The sequence below is a fragment of the Manis javanica genome, chromosome 6, assembly GCF_040802235.1.
Source record: "Manis javanica isolate MJ-LG chromosome 6, MJ_LKY, whole genome shotgun sequence".
Taxonomy (NCBI): domain Eukaryota; kingdom Metazoa; phylum Chordata; class Mammalia; order Pholidota; family Manidae; genus Manis; species Manis javanica.
This window is the reverse complement of record NC_133161.1, coordinates 75829760-75842829: the sequence shown is the minus strand read 5'-3', so window position 1 is coordinate 75842829 and position 13070 is coordinate 75829760. Positions and strand designations below refer to the sequence as shown.

At 40.7% G+C, this 13070-nt stretch overlaps 1 protein-coding gene across 2 annotated transcripts in view; it reads right to left on the bottom strand.

Moving 5' to 3' along the window:
• ABCB1 (ATP binding cassette subfamily B member 1) overlaps window positions 1–13070 on the bottom strand; it is a 232398-nt gene that overhangs the window by 78123 nt on the left and 141205 nt on the right. For both annotated transcript variants that reach the window (XM_073238890.1, XM_036990690.2), the window contains exon 4: window positions 7412–7577. In XM_073238890.1, coding sequence (XP_073094991.1) covers window positions 7412–7577 — 166 coding nt within the window. The remainder of the gene's footprint in view (window positions 1–7411; window positions 7578–13070) is intronic.

Below are 13070 nucleotides of genomic sequence, written 5' to 3'. Positions count from 1 at the left end.
ATTTAGTGAGGCTCTTTTTGTGGCCTAGTATATGATCTACTCTTGAAAATGTTCCATATGCACTTGAGAGCAATGTGTATCCTGCTGCTTTTGGGTGGAGTGTTCTGTAGATATCTGTTAGGTCCATCTGTTCTAATGTGTTTTTCAGTGCCTCTGTCTCCTTTCTTATTTTCTGCCTGTTTGATCTGTCCCTTGGTGTGAGTGGTATGCTGAAGTCTCCTAAAATGAATTCATTGCATTCTCTTTCCCACTTTAATTCTGTTAGTATTTGTTTCACATTTCAGGTGCTCCTATGTTGGATGCATAAATATTTTAAATGGTTATATCCTGTTTTTGTACTGACATCTATGTAATCTCCTTCTTTGTCTCTTGTTACTTTCTTTGTTTTGAAGTCTATTTTGTTTGATACAAGTACTGCAACTCCTGCTTTTTTCTCCCTATTATTTGCATGAAATATATTTTTCGATTCCTTCACCTTTAGTCTGTGTATGTCTCTGGGTTTGAAGTGAGTCTCTTGTAGGCAGCATATAGATGGATCTTATTTTTTTATCCAATCTGCCACTCTTGTATTTTGATTGGTGCATTTAGTCCATTTATATTTAGGGTGATTATCGATAGGTATATACTTATTGCCATTGCAGGCTTTAGATCTGTGGTTACCAAAGGTTCAAGGACAGCTTCTTTACTATCTAACAGTCTAACTTAATTTGCTTATTATGCTATTTCAAACACTAAATGAAGGGTTTTTTTTCCTCCCTTATTTTTCTTCCTCCTCCATTCTTTATATATTAGCTATCATATTCTGTACTCTTTGTGTATCCCATGACTGACTTGGTGGGTAGTTGATTTAATTTTGCATGTACTTAGTAATTAACTGGTTTACTTCCTTTACTGTGGTTTTATTTTCTCTGATTTCTCCCATTTAGCCTTAGGAGCATGTCCATCTAGAGAAGTTCCTTTAAAACACACTGTAGAGATGGTTTGTGGGAAGTAAATTCCCTCAACTTTGATTATCTGGAAATTATTTAATCTCTGCTTCAAATTTAAATGACAATCTTGATGGGTAGAACATTCTTGGCCTAAGGCCCTCCTGTTTCATTGAATTAAATATATCATGCCACTCCCTTCTGGCCTGTAAGGCGTGTGGTGAGAAGTCTGCTGATAACCTGATAGGTTTTCCTTTGTATGTGATCTTTTTTCTCTCTCTGGCTGCTTTTAATACTCTGCCCTTGTTCTTGATTTTTGCGATTTTAATTATTACATGTCTTAGTGTTGTCTTCCTTTAGTCCCTTGAGTTGGGAGATCTGCCCCTCCAAGGCTTGAAAGACTATTTCCTTCCCCAGGTTAGGGAAGTTTTCCGCAATTATTTCCTGAAAGAGATTTTCTATCCCTTTTTCTCTCTCTTCTTCGTATGATGTCCCTAAAATGCTAATATTGTTGTGTTTGGATTGGCTGCACAGTTGTTATTATTCTTTCATTCTTAGAGATGCTTTTTTCTGTCTGTGCCCCAGCTTCTTTGTAGTCCTGTTCTCTAATATCTATTTCATTTACTGTCTCTTCTACCTCATCTAATCTGCTTTTATATCCCTCCATTGTATGTTTCATTTCAGACACTGTATTTTTCAGTTTCTATCTCTTTCTTGAAGTTCTCCCTGCAGTCTTGAATATTTTTCTGTTGCTCCATGAGCATGTTTATGATTTTTATTTTGAAATCTTTATCAGGAAGATTGTGATTTCAGTTTACTTAGCCCTCTTTCTGGTGTTTCAGGGATTTTGGTTTGTACAAGATTCTTCTGCCATTTCATATTTCTAATGATTACTATGGAATAATAACTTCATGAAGGCAGCACCCTCTAGTGCCCAGAAGCTCTACTCTGTGGAGCTGCCCAGCACTTGGAGCAATGACAGGGGTTGCAGGCACCGGGCACAAGTGCCTGAAAGGAGGAAAGAGCTCTTTCCTGCTTCCCAACTGCAGTGCCTGCCTCTGCTTCCCAGGCCAGCTGGCCGAGCATGCATGGAGGGGCCTCTGTGTTGCACCATTATAGCTGCCATAGGTGGGGCTGCCCTCTGGCTGGCCTGATGCAGTGGCATGGGCAGCAGGTTTGGGAACCCAGGAGGAAGGAGTGGAAGGCTGCTTATCGCAATGGAAGGCCTCTGCACTTCAATGTCAGCCAGTGGGATGAAGCACCTGAAGCTCCTGAAAGTTCCCAACCTTCTTGGCTGAGTGTGCCAATTTTGTCCACCTGTCCTTTCTCCTGAGCAGCAAGCTCTATGTAATCCTTGTCCTTTTAGCAGCCCTCTTGCTATTGGGAAGTCTTTCAAAGTGCCTGCCTTTCTTTTGCCCTGGAGCAGCCTGTTGTGGGTAACTGTTCTCAACAAGTGGCTGGAATCTCAGTCTCTCCAAGTATTCAGCCTGTCTGCTTTCCAACCCCAGTAATCTCCAGAGCACCATGTGAGTTCATGCTCCTGGAGCACATCTCCAGGGGTGGGTGTTTAGCTCCCTCCCCTGGGCTTCTACTCCCTCCCCTCTCCATTTCTCTTCCTCCCACTGGTGAGCTGGGGTGAGGGGAGGGCTTCGGTTCCATGGGATTGCAACTTTACTACTTTATCCTTTTCTGAGAGGTCTTCTCTTTTCCCCAGATGTAGGCCATCTGTTGCAGTCTTGTTTCCAGTCACTCTTTCACAATTAGTTGTATTTGCTGTATTTTCGTGTGATATGTAGTTTTCGGATGAGGTTTCTGCCTCACTTCTCATGCCACCATTTTTTTTTTATTTACTTAACACTCTGGGCCCCAATTTCCCAATCTGGAAAGTATACATGATATCAGTATCAACCTCACAGGCAGGAAAGGGGTAAAGGAGTTAATCTATGTAGAGCACTATGTGCCCTGCACATATTAAATGCTCCTTAGCTTATTGTACACAATTGAATCTTTCCTCCAATACTTTTACTTTCCTCCATATCCTATCCAGAGATTTAACATCCCTTCCACTTAAATATTGACAATCTCTAGTCCTATTCAGTATGCCAAATTCCGTCTCATTTCTTCAACTGCCTGGATGTCAATTACACTTGTACCAACATGTCATGTTTGACACAACATGTCTAAAGTCACAATCACATTACCTAGGCTAATTTCCAGAGAGTCATCAGTCTCATGAGGAACATGACAATTCATGAAATATTACAGAGATTCAGCAATGGTTAAGCTTTGTTCACAAAAGTGGTGTGGCAGGACCGGAATCAACAATTTTAAGGCAAAGGAAAATGCTAACAATACTATTGAATTAGATGGGAGAAAGGTGTCAGGAAATAAGATCCACAACAAAAAGGTTAAGACAAATGGTGACATATAATCAGGACATCAGAAGAACAGAAAACTCATGAGGGATCTGTTTGCAGCAGCAGAGAAGGATCTATTCAAAATTTTTAGAGCTGTTGAGTTAAATCCTACTTTTAGTATAAAACTCTGGCTTTTAAAAGCCTTAGCAAATCCAAGTCTCCCTATGCACGGAATATGTCTTGTCCAACAAGCAGGCACTAGTACCTAGTGGATCCTCAGAGGTAATTAAGGTTCTATCTGGGGAAGGGGAAGAAGAAAGGTCAGAGTATCTGGGGCCCCAGAAATGCAGTAGGTTGGTTGTCCTTCCAGAAGCAACACAGAGCTTCTCTGCTGTCATTTCTAGAACCAGCATGAAAACTTCTGGTGCTCTCTCTCTCTGTTACCTCCCCATCTAGAAGATTTGGAAGCCTGAATCTGTGGAAAAGCAGGCTAGTGAAAGATAACTGAGCATACTGGACTAAGAATTGCATCATAGGTAGCATTCTGCCTTTGAAAATATGTGGAAGGGTATCTAACAGGGGAGTGATAATGAGAAATAGTGGTGAGAAGGGTATTAACTTTTTTTTTTTTAAGTATTTACTTAAAAATGGTTTCACTTGTTACACAGAACATGTTTATTTTGTGCACATGAAAGGTACTCTGCTGACCACACTTGGTCCTCACCAATTCTGGAAGCCTCTCATGATTCCTATATATAGAATTCAGCTGCCCTTTGTCTCCTTTCCCAGGCATTTTGTGTATCTCTATCATAAAATCAATCATATTCAGCTGTATTTGTTAGTTCACTTGTCCATTCCTCCTACTATACTAAATTTCTTGGGGATTGGGAATGAATACTTAGGATATGTACTGTGCCTGGCACATAGAATGCTTAATACAAATTCAGTGATGGATTAATTAAAGATAATAGATCCAAACTCAACACCCCACCTCAGAGATAAGCAACTTTTTCTGTGAAGGGTCAGATGGTAAATATTTTAGGCTTTGTGTACCCATATGGTCTCTGTCACAACTACTCTACTGCACCACTGTGGTGAGAAGCCAGTCATAGGTTATATGCAAATGATGGGCATAACTGTGTTCCATTAAAACTTTATTTATATAACTGAAATTTTAATTTTATAATTTTTGTGTGTCACAAAGTAGAAATCTTTTTTTTTCCCAAAGATTTAAAAATGTTAGAACTATTTTTAGGTCACAAACAGTACAAAAAGAGGCAGCTGGCCAGATTTGGCCAATGCACTATACAGTTCGAGGACCCCCTGCCTTCCGTTAAAGGCATGGCCAGTAGTTGCCAGTTACTAAGGCAATGCTGCTGAGGGGCAATTATCCACATGTATAATAGGTAATGAGGAGCTTGGGGTTTGTCCCAAGCTTTCAACAACCAGAGGTAGGATGACAAAGCTCTCTGAAGATGAAATGATGTAAGGAACCATACCATCACCGCAAGTTACATGGGTGCATTTGTGAGGAATATGGAAGCATGTGTTTCTTCTTAATAATAATTGACATTTGTTAAGTACTTTTTATGACTCAGCCCTGGTCCGTGAGCCTTAAATGATGAATCCATTTAATTCTCATAATCACTTCATGAAGTAAATTATATTGTTATCCAGCTATTTTATAGAAAAGGAAATTAAAGGATGAAGAAATTCTCCAAACCCCAAAACCAAAAGTGGTAAAGGTGGGGTTTTAGTGCTAGGGAATCCAATTCCAGAACTTGCTCTCTATCCAGAGGCAAACCTCCAAATATTTCTCTAAGTTTTCCCACAATTAGAAGAGTGAGCTGGTGAGAAGGATTGGCAAGAAATGCAATGGAAACTACAACCCCAATGAGAAACCATATGATCTAGATATCTATAATGATGAAGTTTGAATTATAAGCACATGACAATGCAGCCATTATCTGGCCTGGGAGACTCTAATCAATATGCAGACACATGGGCCTAGGAGGGAGCTAGTCCCCACAAGCTGGCCTGTCATCTGGGAACTAATGCATGCTATCAGAAAACCAAATCAGATTACTGTTCATCTCACATGTCTATGGTTGGTCCAGGTAAAGCCAAGGAAAGATTTCTTTCTACTTAAAGAGATCAACTGTTTTCTTATAAAAGAGCCTACTAACATCACAATGGAAACACAATGCATGCAACTACTAAGGCAGTTTGAAAAAAAGACCAGTGAACATAGCACAAGTTGACTTTACTGTGGCCCATCAGAGCTCAGTTCTGTTAGCTTCAGGCAGCCATTTAATGGTCTGTTCTTCCCAGACTGGGCCAAGCTTCCAGTCTTTTTAATAGCCCAATATTTCCTTATTAATATAGATAAATTTAACACCTGTCCCTTTGAATGGTGCATGCAGGTGCACAACATGATTAGTGTTAACACCCCCCCCACACACTTAGATCAATGTACACATCCGGACTTCATAAAAAAGTAGATAGGATCAGAATGGGTACAGATGTACACCTGAGGTCTGCTGAGCTACCAGAGAACACTGAAAGGTTTGATTCTCCCACGGTGAAGTGGTAAAGGAACTAACTCCAAAGAATAATGCCAAATATAGCATGCATAGGAACTGGTGAATTTGGACAGTGCTGGGAACTGCCCTTTGATGAATGGCATAAAAGAAAGGTGCTCATTCAAAGGTGGTACGTCTCTTGGCAGGTGCTTTTGAATGCCTTGAAGGGACATAATAAATGCATAAGACTTTTCTGGCCCAACTCATTACCTGCATTCACAGAACTGAAGCACTCCTGCCTCAGGCTAAACAATATGCTCTTCAAGATCACAAAGGAGTTCCCAAGACACATGGACAAGTATCAGAGAATCCATAAATACCCCTTTGGTATGAATATTTATGTGCATGGTTCTGGGGAAAGGATCCATAGCAATCATCAGAAACTTACATTTCCAAAAGTGAAGGTCATTGTAAAAGCTCCATGGTAGCTGTAGTGTCAAGTGTGTTTATTCTCAAACAGGCATTATCAACATTTCTACACTTGAGTATACACCAGGGTATGCCTTTGGGTCGTTCAGTTTAAATCAATCTGTGCTTGACCACAGGTGACTTGGAGGCTCAGAGCTTTCAGCCAGTTCTTCCTCAATCAGGGGTGACTGTGAGAGACTGTGTACGACACCCAGACTGGGTCACTAGTCCATCCACTCTCCCACTCCCCTAGAGGACTGTTTTAGATCTCCTTTCTTTATGAGCCAAATGTCTTGTTTCCTACTTCACTGAGAAAACTGAAGTAATCAGAAGAAAACTTACACAGATTCTTACCTCTTTGTCTACTCACCTGTGGGTACTGGCACTCAAATTCTCTCCCTTCCCACCTGTTACTATGGATGAACTACCTCTGCTCCTATCTAAAGTAGGTATTTTCTCTTGAGCAGTAGATCCCAACCTTTCTCAAGGATATCACTCAAGCAAATCTCTTCCCCTCTCTCAACGCATCATTTTCTCCTCTCTTAGATCATTTCTATCAGTATATGCAAAAGCTCTTATTTCTCCCATCCTAAAATACACAAACAAAGCTTCTCTTGGCCCCATTTCTCCATTTCAGCATCTATTTCTAAAAAGCCCGTACTATGATGTTACTCAAAATTAAATGTTTGGTATTTACTGCCTAAACCTACTATCTCCACTTTCCTCATCTCAGCTGATGGCAACTGCATCCAGTTTATCTTGTTCTCATGCTAAAAACTTTAGAATCATCCTGGACTCTCATCTCTGACACCCATATCCACGATGTCAGAGACTCTCATAACTGATTCTTACTTGTTCAAGGTCAAGATTAGGCTCCCATACCTCTTTCCTTGAAACTTCCTCACATATTTCCGACCTCACAGAACTTACTCTTTTTCTATGCATCTCTGTCAGCACTTCCACTGTGCACTCTAGTGCTTGTCAATATCCCTTCAAACTTACTGTGCACATGAACCACAGCTCAGACACAGTGCGGAACACACTAGTGCATATGTGATCAGGGCTCCACAAGCATCACTCTAAGTGACTGATTTTCCTTCAAGTCTCCAATAAAATTAGTACCACAAACAATACTTACTGGGATTAGTCATGTTTAGGGAACCATCAGCATCTCCTGGATATGAAAAGCTATCTGTCATGTCTCCAAAAACCAGCATCATGAGGGGGAGTGCAGCTCCGTGGATGATGGCAGCCACAGTCCCCAGCAACATATACAACCTATCAAGCCAATTTGAATAGCGAAACTAAAAAAAAAAAGAGAGAAAGAAAAAATTATATCTGATAAGGAGTTAATATCAAAAATATTTATTTAAAAAAACCTCACACAAATCAACACCGGAAAACCCCAAATAACCCAGTTTAAAAACAGGCAGAGGACCTGAATAGACATTTTTCCAAACACATACAGAAGGCCAACAGTCACATGAAAACATGCTGCGTATCACTAATCATCAGGGAAAATGCAAATGAAACCACAAGGAGATGTCACCTCACAACCCTTAGAATGGCTACTATCAAAAAGACAAGAAATAACAAGTATTGCAGAGGATATGGGAAAAACGGAACCTTCATGCACTGTTGGTGGGATCATAAAATGGTACAGCCATGATGGAAAACAATACAGAAGGTCCTCAAAGAATTAAAAACAGAAATAGGATCTGACCTAGTAATTCCACTTCTGGGTATTTATCCAAAGAAAAAACACTAATTTGAAAAAAATACATGGACCCCTATGTTTATTGCTGCATTATTTCTAATACCTAACATAAGGAAGCAACCTAAGTGTCCATCAACAGATGAAGGGATAAAGAAGATGTGGTGTATATATACCCAATGGGATATTATTCAGCCATAAGGAAGAACTCTTGCTATTTGTGACAGCATGGATGGATCTAGATGGTGTTATGCTAAGTAAAATACACCAGGTAGAAAAAGACAAATACCATATGATTTCACTTATGTGCAGAAACTAAGAAAAACAACAACAAATGAACAAAGAAAGAAAACGGAAACAGACTCATAAATACAGAAAACAAACTGTAGTTGCCATAGGGGAGAAGAGTGAGGAGTAGGTGAAATAGGTGAAGGGAATGAAAAGGTACAAACTTCCAATTATAAAATAAACAAATAATGGGGATGAAAAGCACAGCACAAGGAATACAGTCAATAATATGGTAATAACTTTGTGGTGACAGCTGGTAAGTATACCTAATTGGTGAGCATTCTGTAATGTATGTACTTATCATATCACTATGCTATATACCTGAAAGTAACAAATAAATGAATAAATAAACACAATAAAACAGGCAATTGGCTTCAAAAGACATTTTCATGGTTATTCTTCATATTATTATGCAAGCAATAATTTTAACTTTGGCCTCTTTGTTGATATGTTGATTAGAGTTTATTTATGAGAAAATGTTTTCTCACCAAGGCTTTATTGCTTCCAGGCTATAGTTTTCTATTTTTCTGTAGCTTTTCTGTTTATACATGATATAATAACTTTACCACCTAAGGTCAAATAAATATTATTTTAAAAAGAAAAAAAATAAAGGGGCATTTAATTCTTCTATTGAGTTCTGACCTACTTCATATGGACTCTGTCTTCTTTTCTTCCTTATGAAGTTTGATGACAGGAATAGAAAATTATTTGAGGTTTGATGAGAGAGATTACATTCTGGGAAACTGTAAAAGCCTTTACAGTACAGTAACATAACACAGTATTTGTTGCTCTGATTTCCAAAAACAGAAGGCACTTTTCTTCTCAAGATATTTTAATCCAGAAAAAAATTTATGGCCAAAAGACCCCCTGGGGACACTGCTGAAGGAACATGTTTTGTTGCTTTGAGAAAGGGCTTGGGTCAAAGATCTGCTGCATAATGGCATTAGCATAAATGCTAACAATTCTAATATAATTAGACCTCAACAGGGAGAACAAAGAGGCAAGGAATGAGTTAGATGCATACATCCCACAGAACAGATTTCCTGAAAAGATAGGATATGGCCATAATCACTGACAAGTACAGACGTTCATAATTTCTTTAATCAGTAGGCAAGTCATAAGAAGTAAAGACTTCTTCGCATCCAGAAAGTGATGAGAAGAGGACTCAGTGAGAGGAATGGGCTCAGCGACAGGCCACTTGGGAAGCAATTAATACTTCTCCGATATAATTCAAGTAACTAGTTAAGGACTGAAAAACCAAATGAAAGACAAGACCAGAAACAGGATGGAGCCAGTTGCGGATAAACTCCAAAGCAGGTGGCTGTCCTGTCCAGGCACGACACAGATGCAATCAACAGGTTTGTAATCTATGGAGGAAACTAGGGAAAATGTCTAGTTCCAGGCAGGGAATATAAACCAAAAGAAAGGTTCAGATCAGGCAACACAAAAGACACAAGAGCAGAAAGTAAGACTTTACAATGTAACTGTATTCACAAAGAGATAGGAAACAATCCTAGAGTTGGCTGACAAGGAACTCACAGCAGTAATAAGTAGGAATAAGTATTGAATTGACAAATGGAGACATAAAAAGCAGAAGAGTTCTTGGTAGAAATTAATGACAGTCCACAGAGCAGGGAAGAAACCATTGGCCATAAGAAAAACAAGCAAGTTGAAAATAAACATGTACTCAATGCTTACTCAATGACTGATAAAAGGCAGGTATAAATACCAAAGATCTAATTTCCAACTTCAGAGTGTTTAAAGAAAAAGAAGGGCAAAGCAAAAGAAGTTACACACAATAGATATCCTGCATGCTTGGAAAGCACCGTGCGCAGAGTAAAGCAGACACAAGATTGAGCAAGCAGTATCCCCTTCTTAGTGGAAAGCTTGTTAGAAGGAGGTGATGCTGTTAGGTAGAAAGACAGACATAAGAAGCCGGAAAAGGGGAAGACAAGGTTCACAGAAGAAGCCACCCAGGTAAGGTTTAAAGAAAAAGCCTCCCAAATCCTGCCCAGGTCAGGGGTCCCAGGTGAAGACAAAAAAGGCTTTGCAGGGAGGTAACTTCTTCCCCAGCCAGATCCCAAAACAGGCGCAATGAACAGAACTGCGAACTGCCGAACCACACCTCAGCCTAGGTAAGGGCATGCTCCACCAGGGGGACGGCTATACAGGTGGCCCTGCAAATCAAATAACCCACCTTGTCAGCCACCTCCCAACCAGAGCCTCCAGCCTAACGGACTGGGGCCTTATCTACCTTAACTCTGGCCCGCCCCTCCCTTGGAGCATATTCAAATACGGCTTTCCCTCTGCTTACTTACAGGGTCTCTGCCTTTCAGTTCTTTGTTGCAGCAGGGACAAGGACCCAGGAGAACAAACTCAACCAGTAAAAATGCTTCCTCCCAGTTCTGAAAGGTCAGCAGGGAGAAGGCATTCCAGGCAGAAAGAAGAGCAAGCAGATAGGAACGATTGCTATGTGCCCAAGAAGACTCCGGTCTCCCAAGCTTGGGGTGTGAAGTGGAGAGGCACCTGCACTGAGCCCAGGCCGATCCGAAGACGCAAGGGTTTGGGGGCAAAGGAGAGCAAAGTCCCCCGTAGTCCTGTCTAACAGCCCCTCCTAGGAGTGTAACCCAGGAAGCACATGGAGAGAATTCAGTATGAGGTGTAGTTTTGTGACACTAGCATATGTAGCAGAAGTCATGGGAGTGGAAAAGATCATCCAGGAAGAGAGAAAGAGTGAGTGAGGTTAAGGATAATTTAGAGATGAAGTAATGGAGATATGTTAGCTGTCCTTTTATGACCTTGGGGCAGAAGGAAGGAGAGAGGAGCTGGTTACTAGAAGGGGATGCAACGTCAAGGGATGACTAGTTAATGAAATCTTACGCATCTTTATAGGTAAATCAATCAAAAAGACTATAAGAGAAAATATAGGAAATAAACTGAGAAGGAGCAACATCCTAGAGAATAAAGGAAACACCTGTTTCAAGAATCTGAACCAAGGGTCATGGTGGATGCTGGAACTACTAAGAGAAACAAGATATCCCTGATGCCCCAAGAACCCTCATAGCTGCAAAGAGATAGATCTTTCTGCAACAGAGGCATCCAATCTGTCACATACACAGCAAGCCTCACAGAGTTGTTACAAGGATAAAAATGAGACTTAATAAAAATGTTTATTAGTCATACAATATAATAATGTGCAATATAATCAGGTACTATAATTGGTTTTAGAGATATGAAAATTAAGATTTTTCAGGAGCTTATAATTCAGGAGCAGGTAGAACAAAAAAAGCTGTAACACATCAGGTAAAATGTAGGACAGACACACAAATGAGTTGTAATTGGAGTCCTTTCAATATAAGGGAATGGGAACATGTTTGGTTAGATGCCGATAGGGGAGAGAAAGGGGGTGAAGCAGAACCTCAAAGAAGGAAGGTTGACAGGCACTGATGCATGAGGGCTGGGCTTTCCAGGGCAAAGAGGTAGAAAGTGCTGGCAGGACAGTGGTTTACATACTATTCAGCAGGCTGGATGGCAAACCTTACCATGGTGTCTGGGCTGGAGAGGGAAATCAGTGAATCCATCCATCCATCCATCCATCCATCCACCCATCCATCCATCCATCCATTCATTCATTTTTTTCTTTAACATTCAAAAGATATTTCTTAAGCACCTAGTAAGAGACAGGCTTGGCTCCAGGTACTGACAGTAATAGTGAATAAGACAAGCTACTTGTCCTCATAAAGCTTACATTCTAGTGCACAGTAAACAAGGGAATAAATATATTCAACATTCATTCAGTATCAAAGTACCTATTAAAGTACAGGGACAGTTCTAGGTACCAGGAGTGCAGCAATGAAGAAAACATGCAAAACCCTGCCCTGTGGAGCTCTGACCACAGTGACAGGCAGGGCCAGCTGCCACAGACTGGCTGGTCGGAGAATGTCTCTCTGAGAAGGCATCTGAACTGAGGCCTCAGGAAGGATACAGAGAGTCAAGTGGACACTTGAAGACAGAACATTCCAAGCAGAAAGAGCAAATACAAAGTTCCTGGGGTGCATATAAGCTTGGTGTTTCTCAAACCCAAACTGAATGCCCTGTGTGACAAGAACAGAGTAAAGGAGATTGACTGTGGGGAAATCAGAGATGATGCAGAGGGCAGATTATGTAGGGCCTTGTGTAGCCACAGGAGGGAGTTTTGGTTTTACCCTAAACTTCCCATCTCAGTGTAAAGAAAAGGCACTCAAGGGCTTTAGGGGAGGAACTGAGGTGATCTGAGGTGGCTTCTCTGGGTAGAACAATTTTAAGAAGAGCAGAAATGGAAGGAGGTTATTAGAAGTAAAAAGAGCAAAGTCTTGGCCAGGTGTGGTAGGTGGGATAATGCCCCTCTCCAGCGCCTGTCCAAACCCTAATCCCAGGAACCTGTGAATGTGTTTGCTCCCATGGTACAAGGGACTTTGCAGATGTTAAGGATTTTGAGATGAGGAGGTTATTCTGGATTATCCAAGTGGGCCCCATGCAATCACAAGGTCCTTATAAGAGAGAGCCAGGGGCATATGCATGCCTATGTTTATCACAGCACTTTTTACAATAACCAAGATATGGAAGCAACCTAAGTGTCCAACAGTAGATGAATGACTGAAGAAGATGTGGTACATATACACAATGGAATACTATTCGGCCATAAGAAAGAAACAAATCCTACCATTTGCAACAACATGGATGGAGCTGGAGGGTATTATGCTCAGTGAGATAAGCCAGGGGGAGAAAGACAAGTACCAAATGATTTCCCTCATTT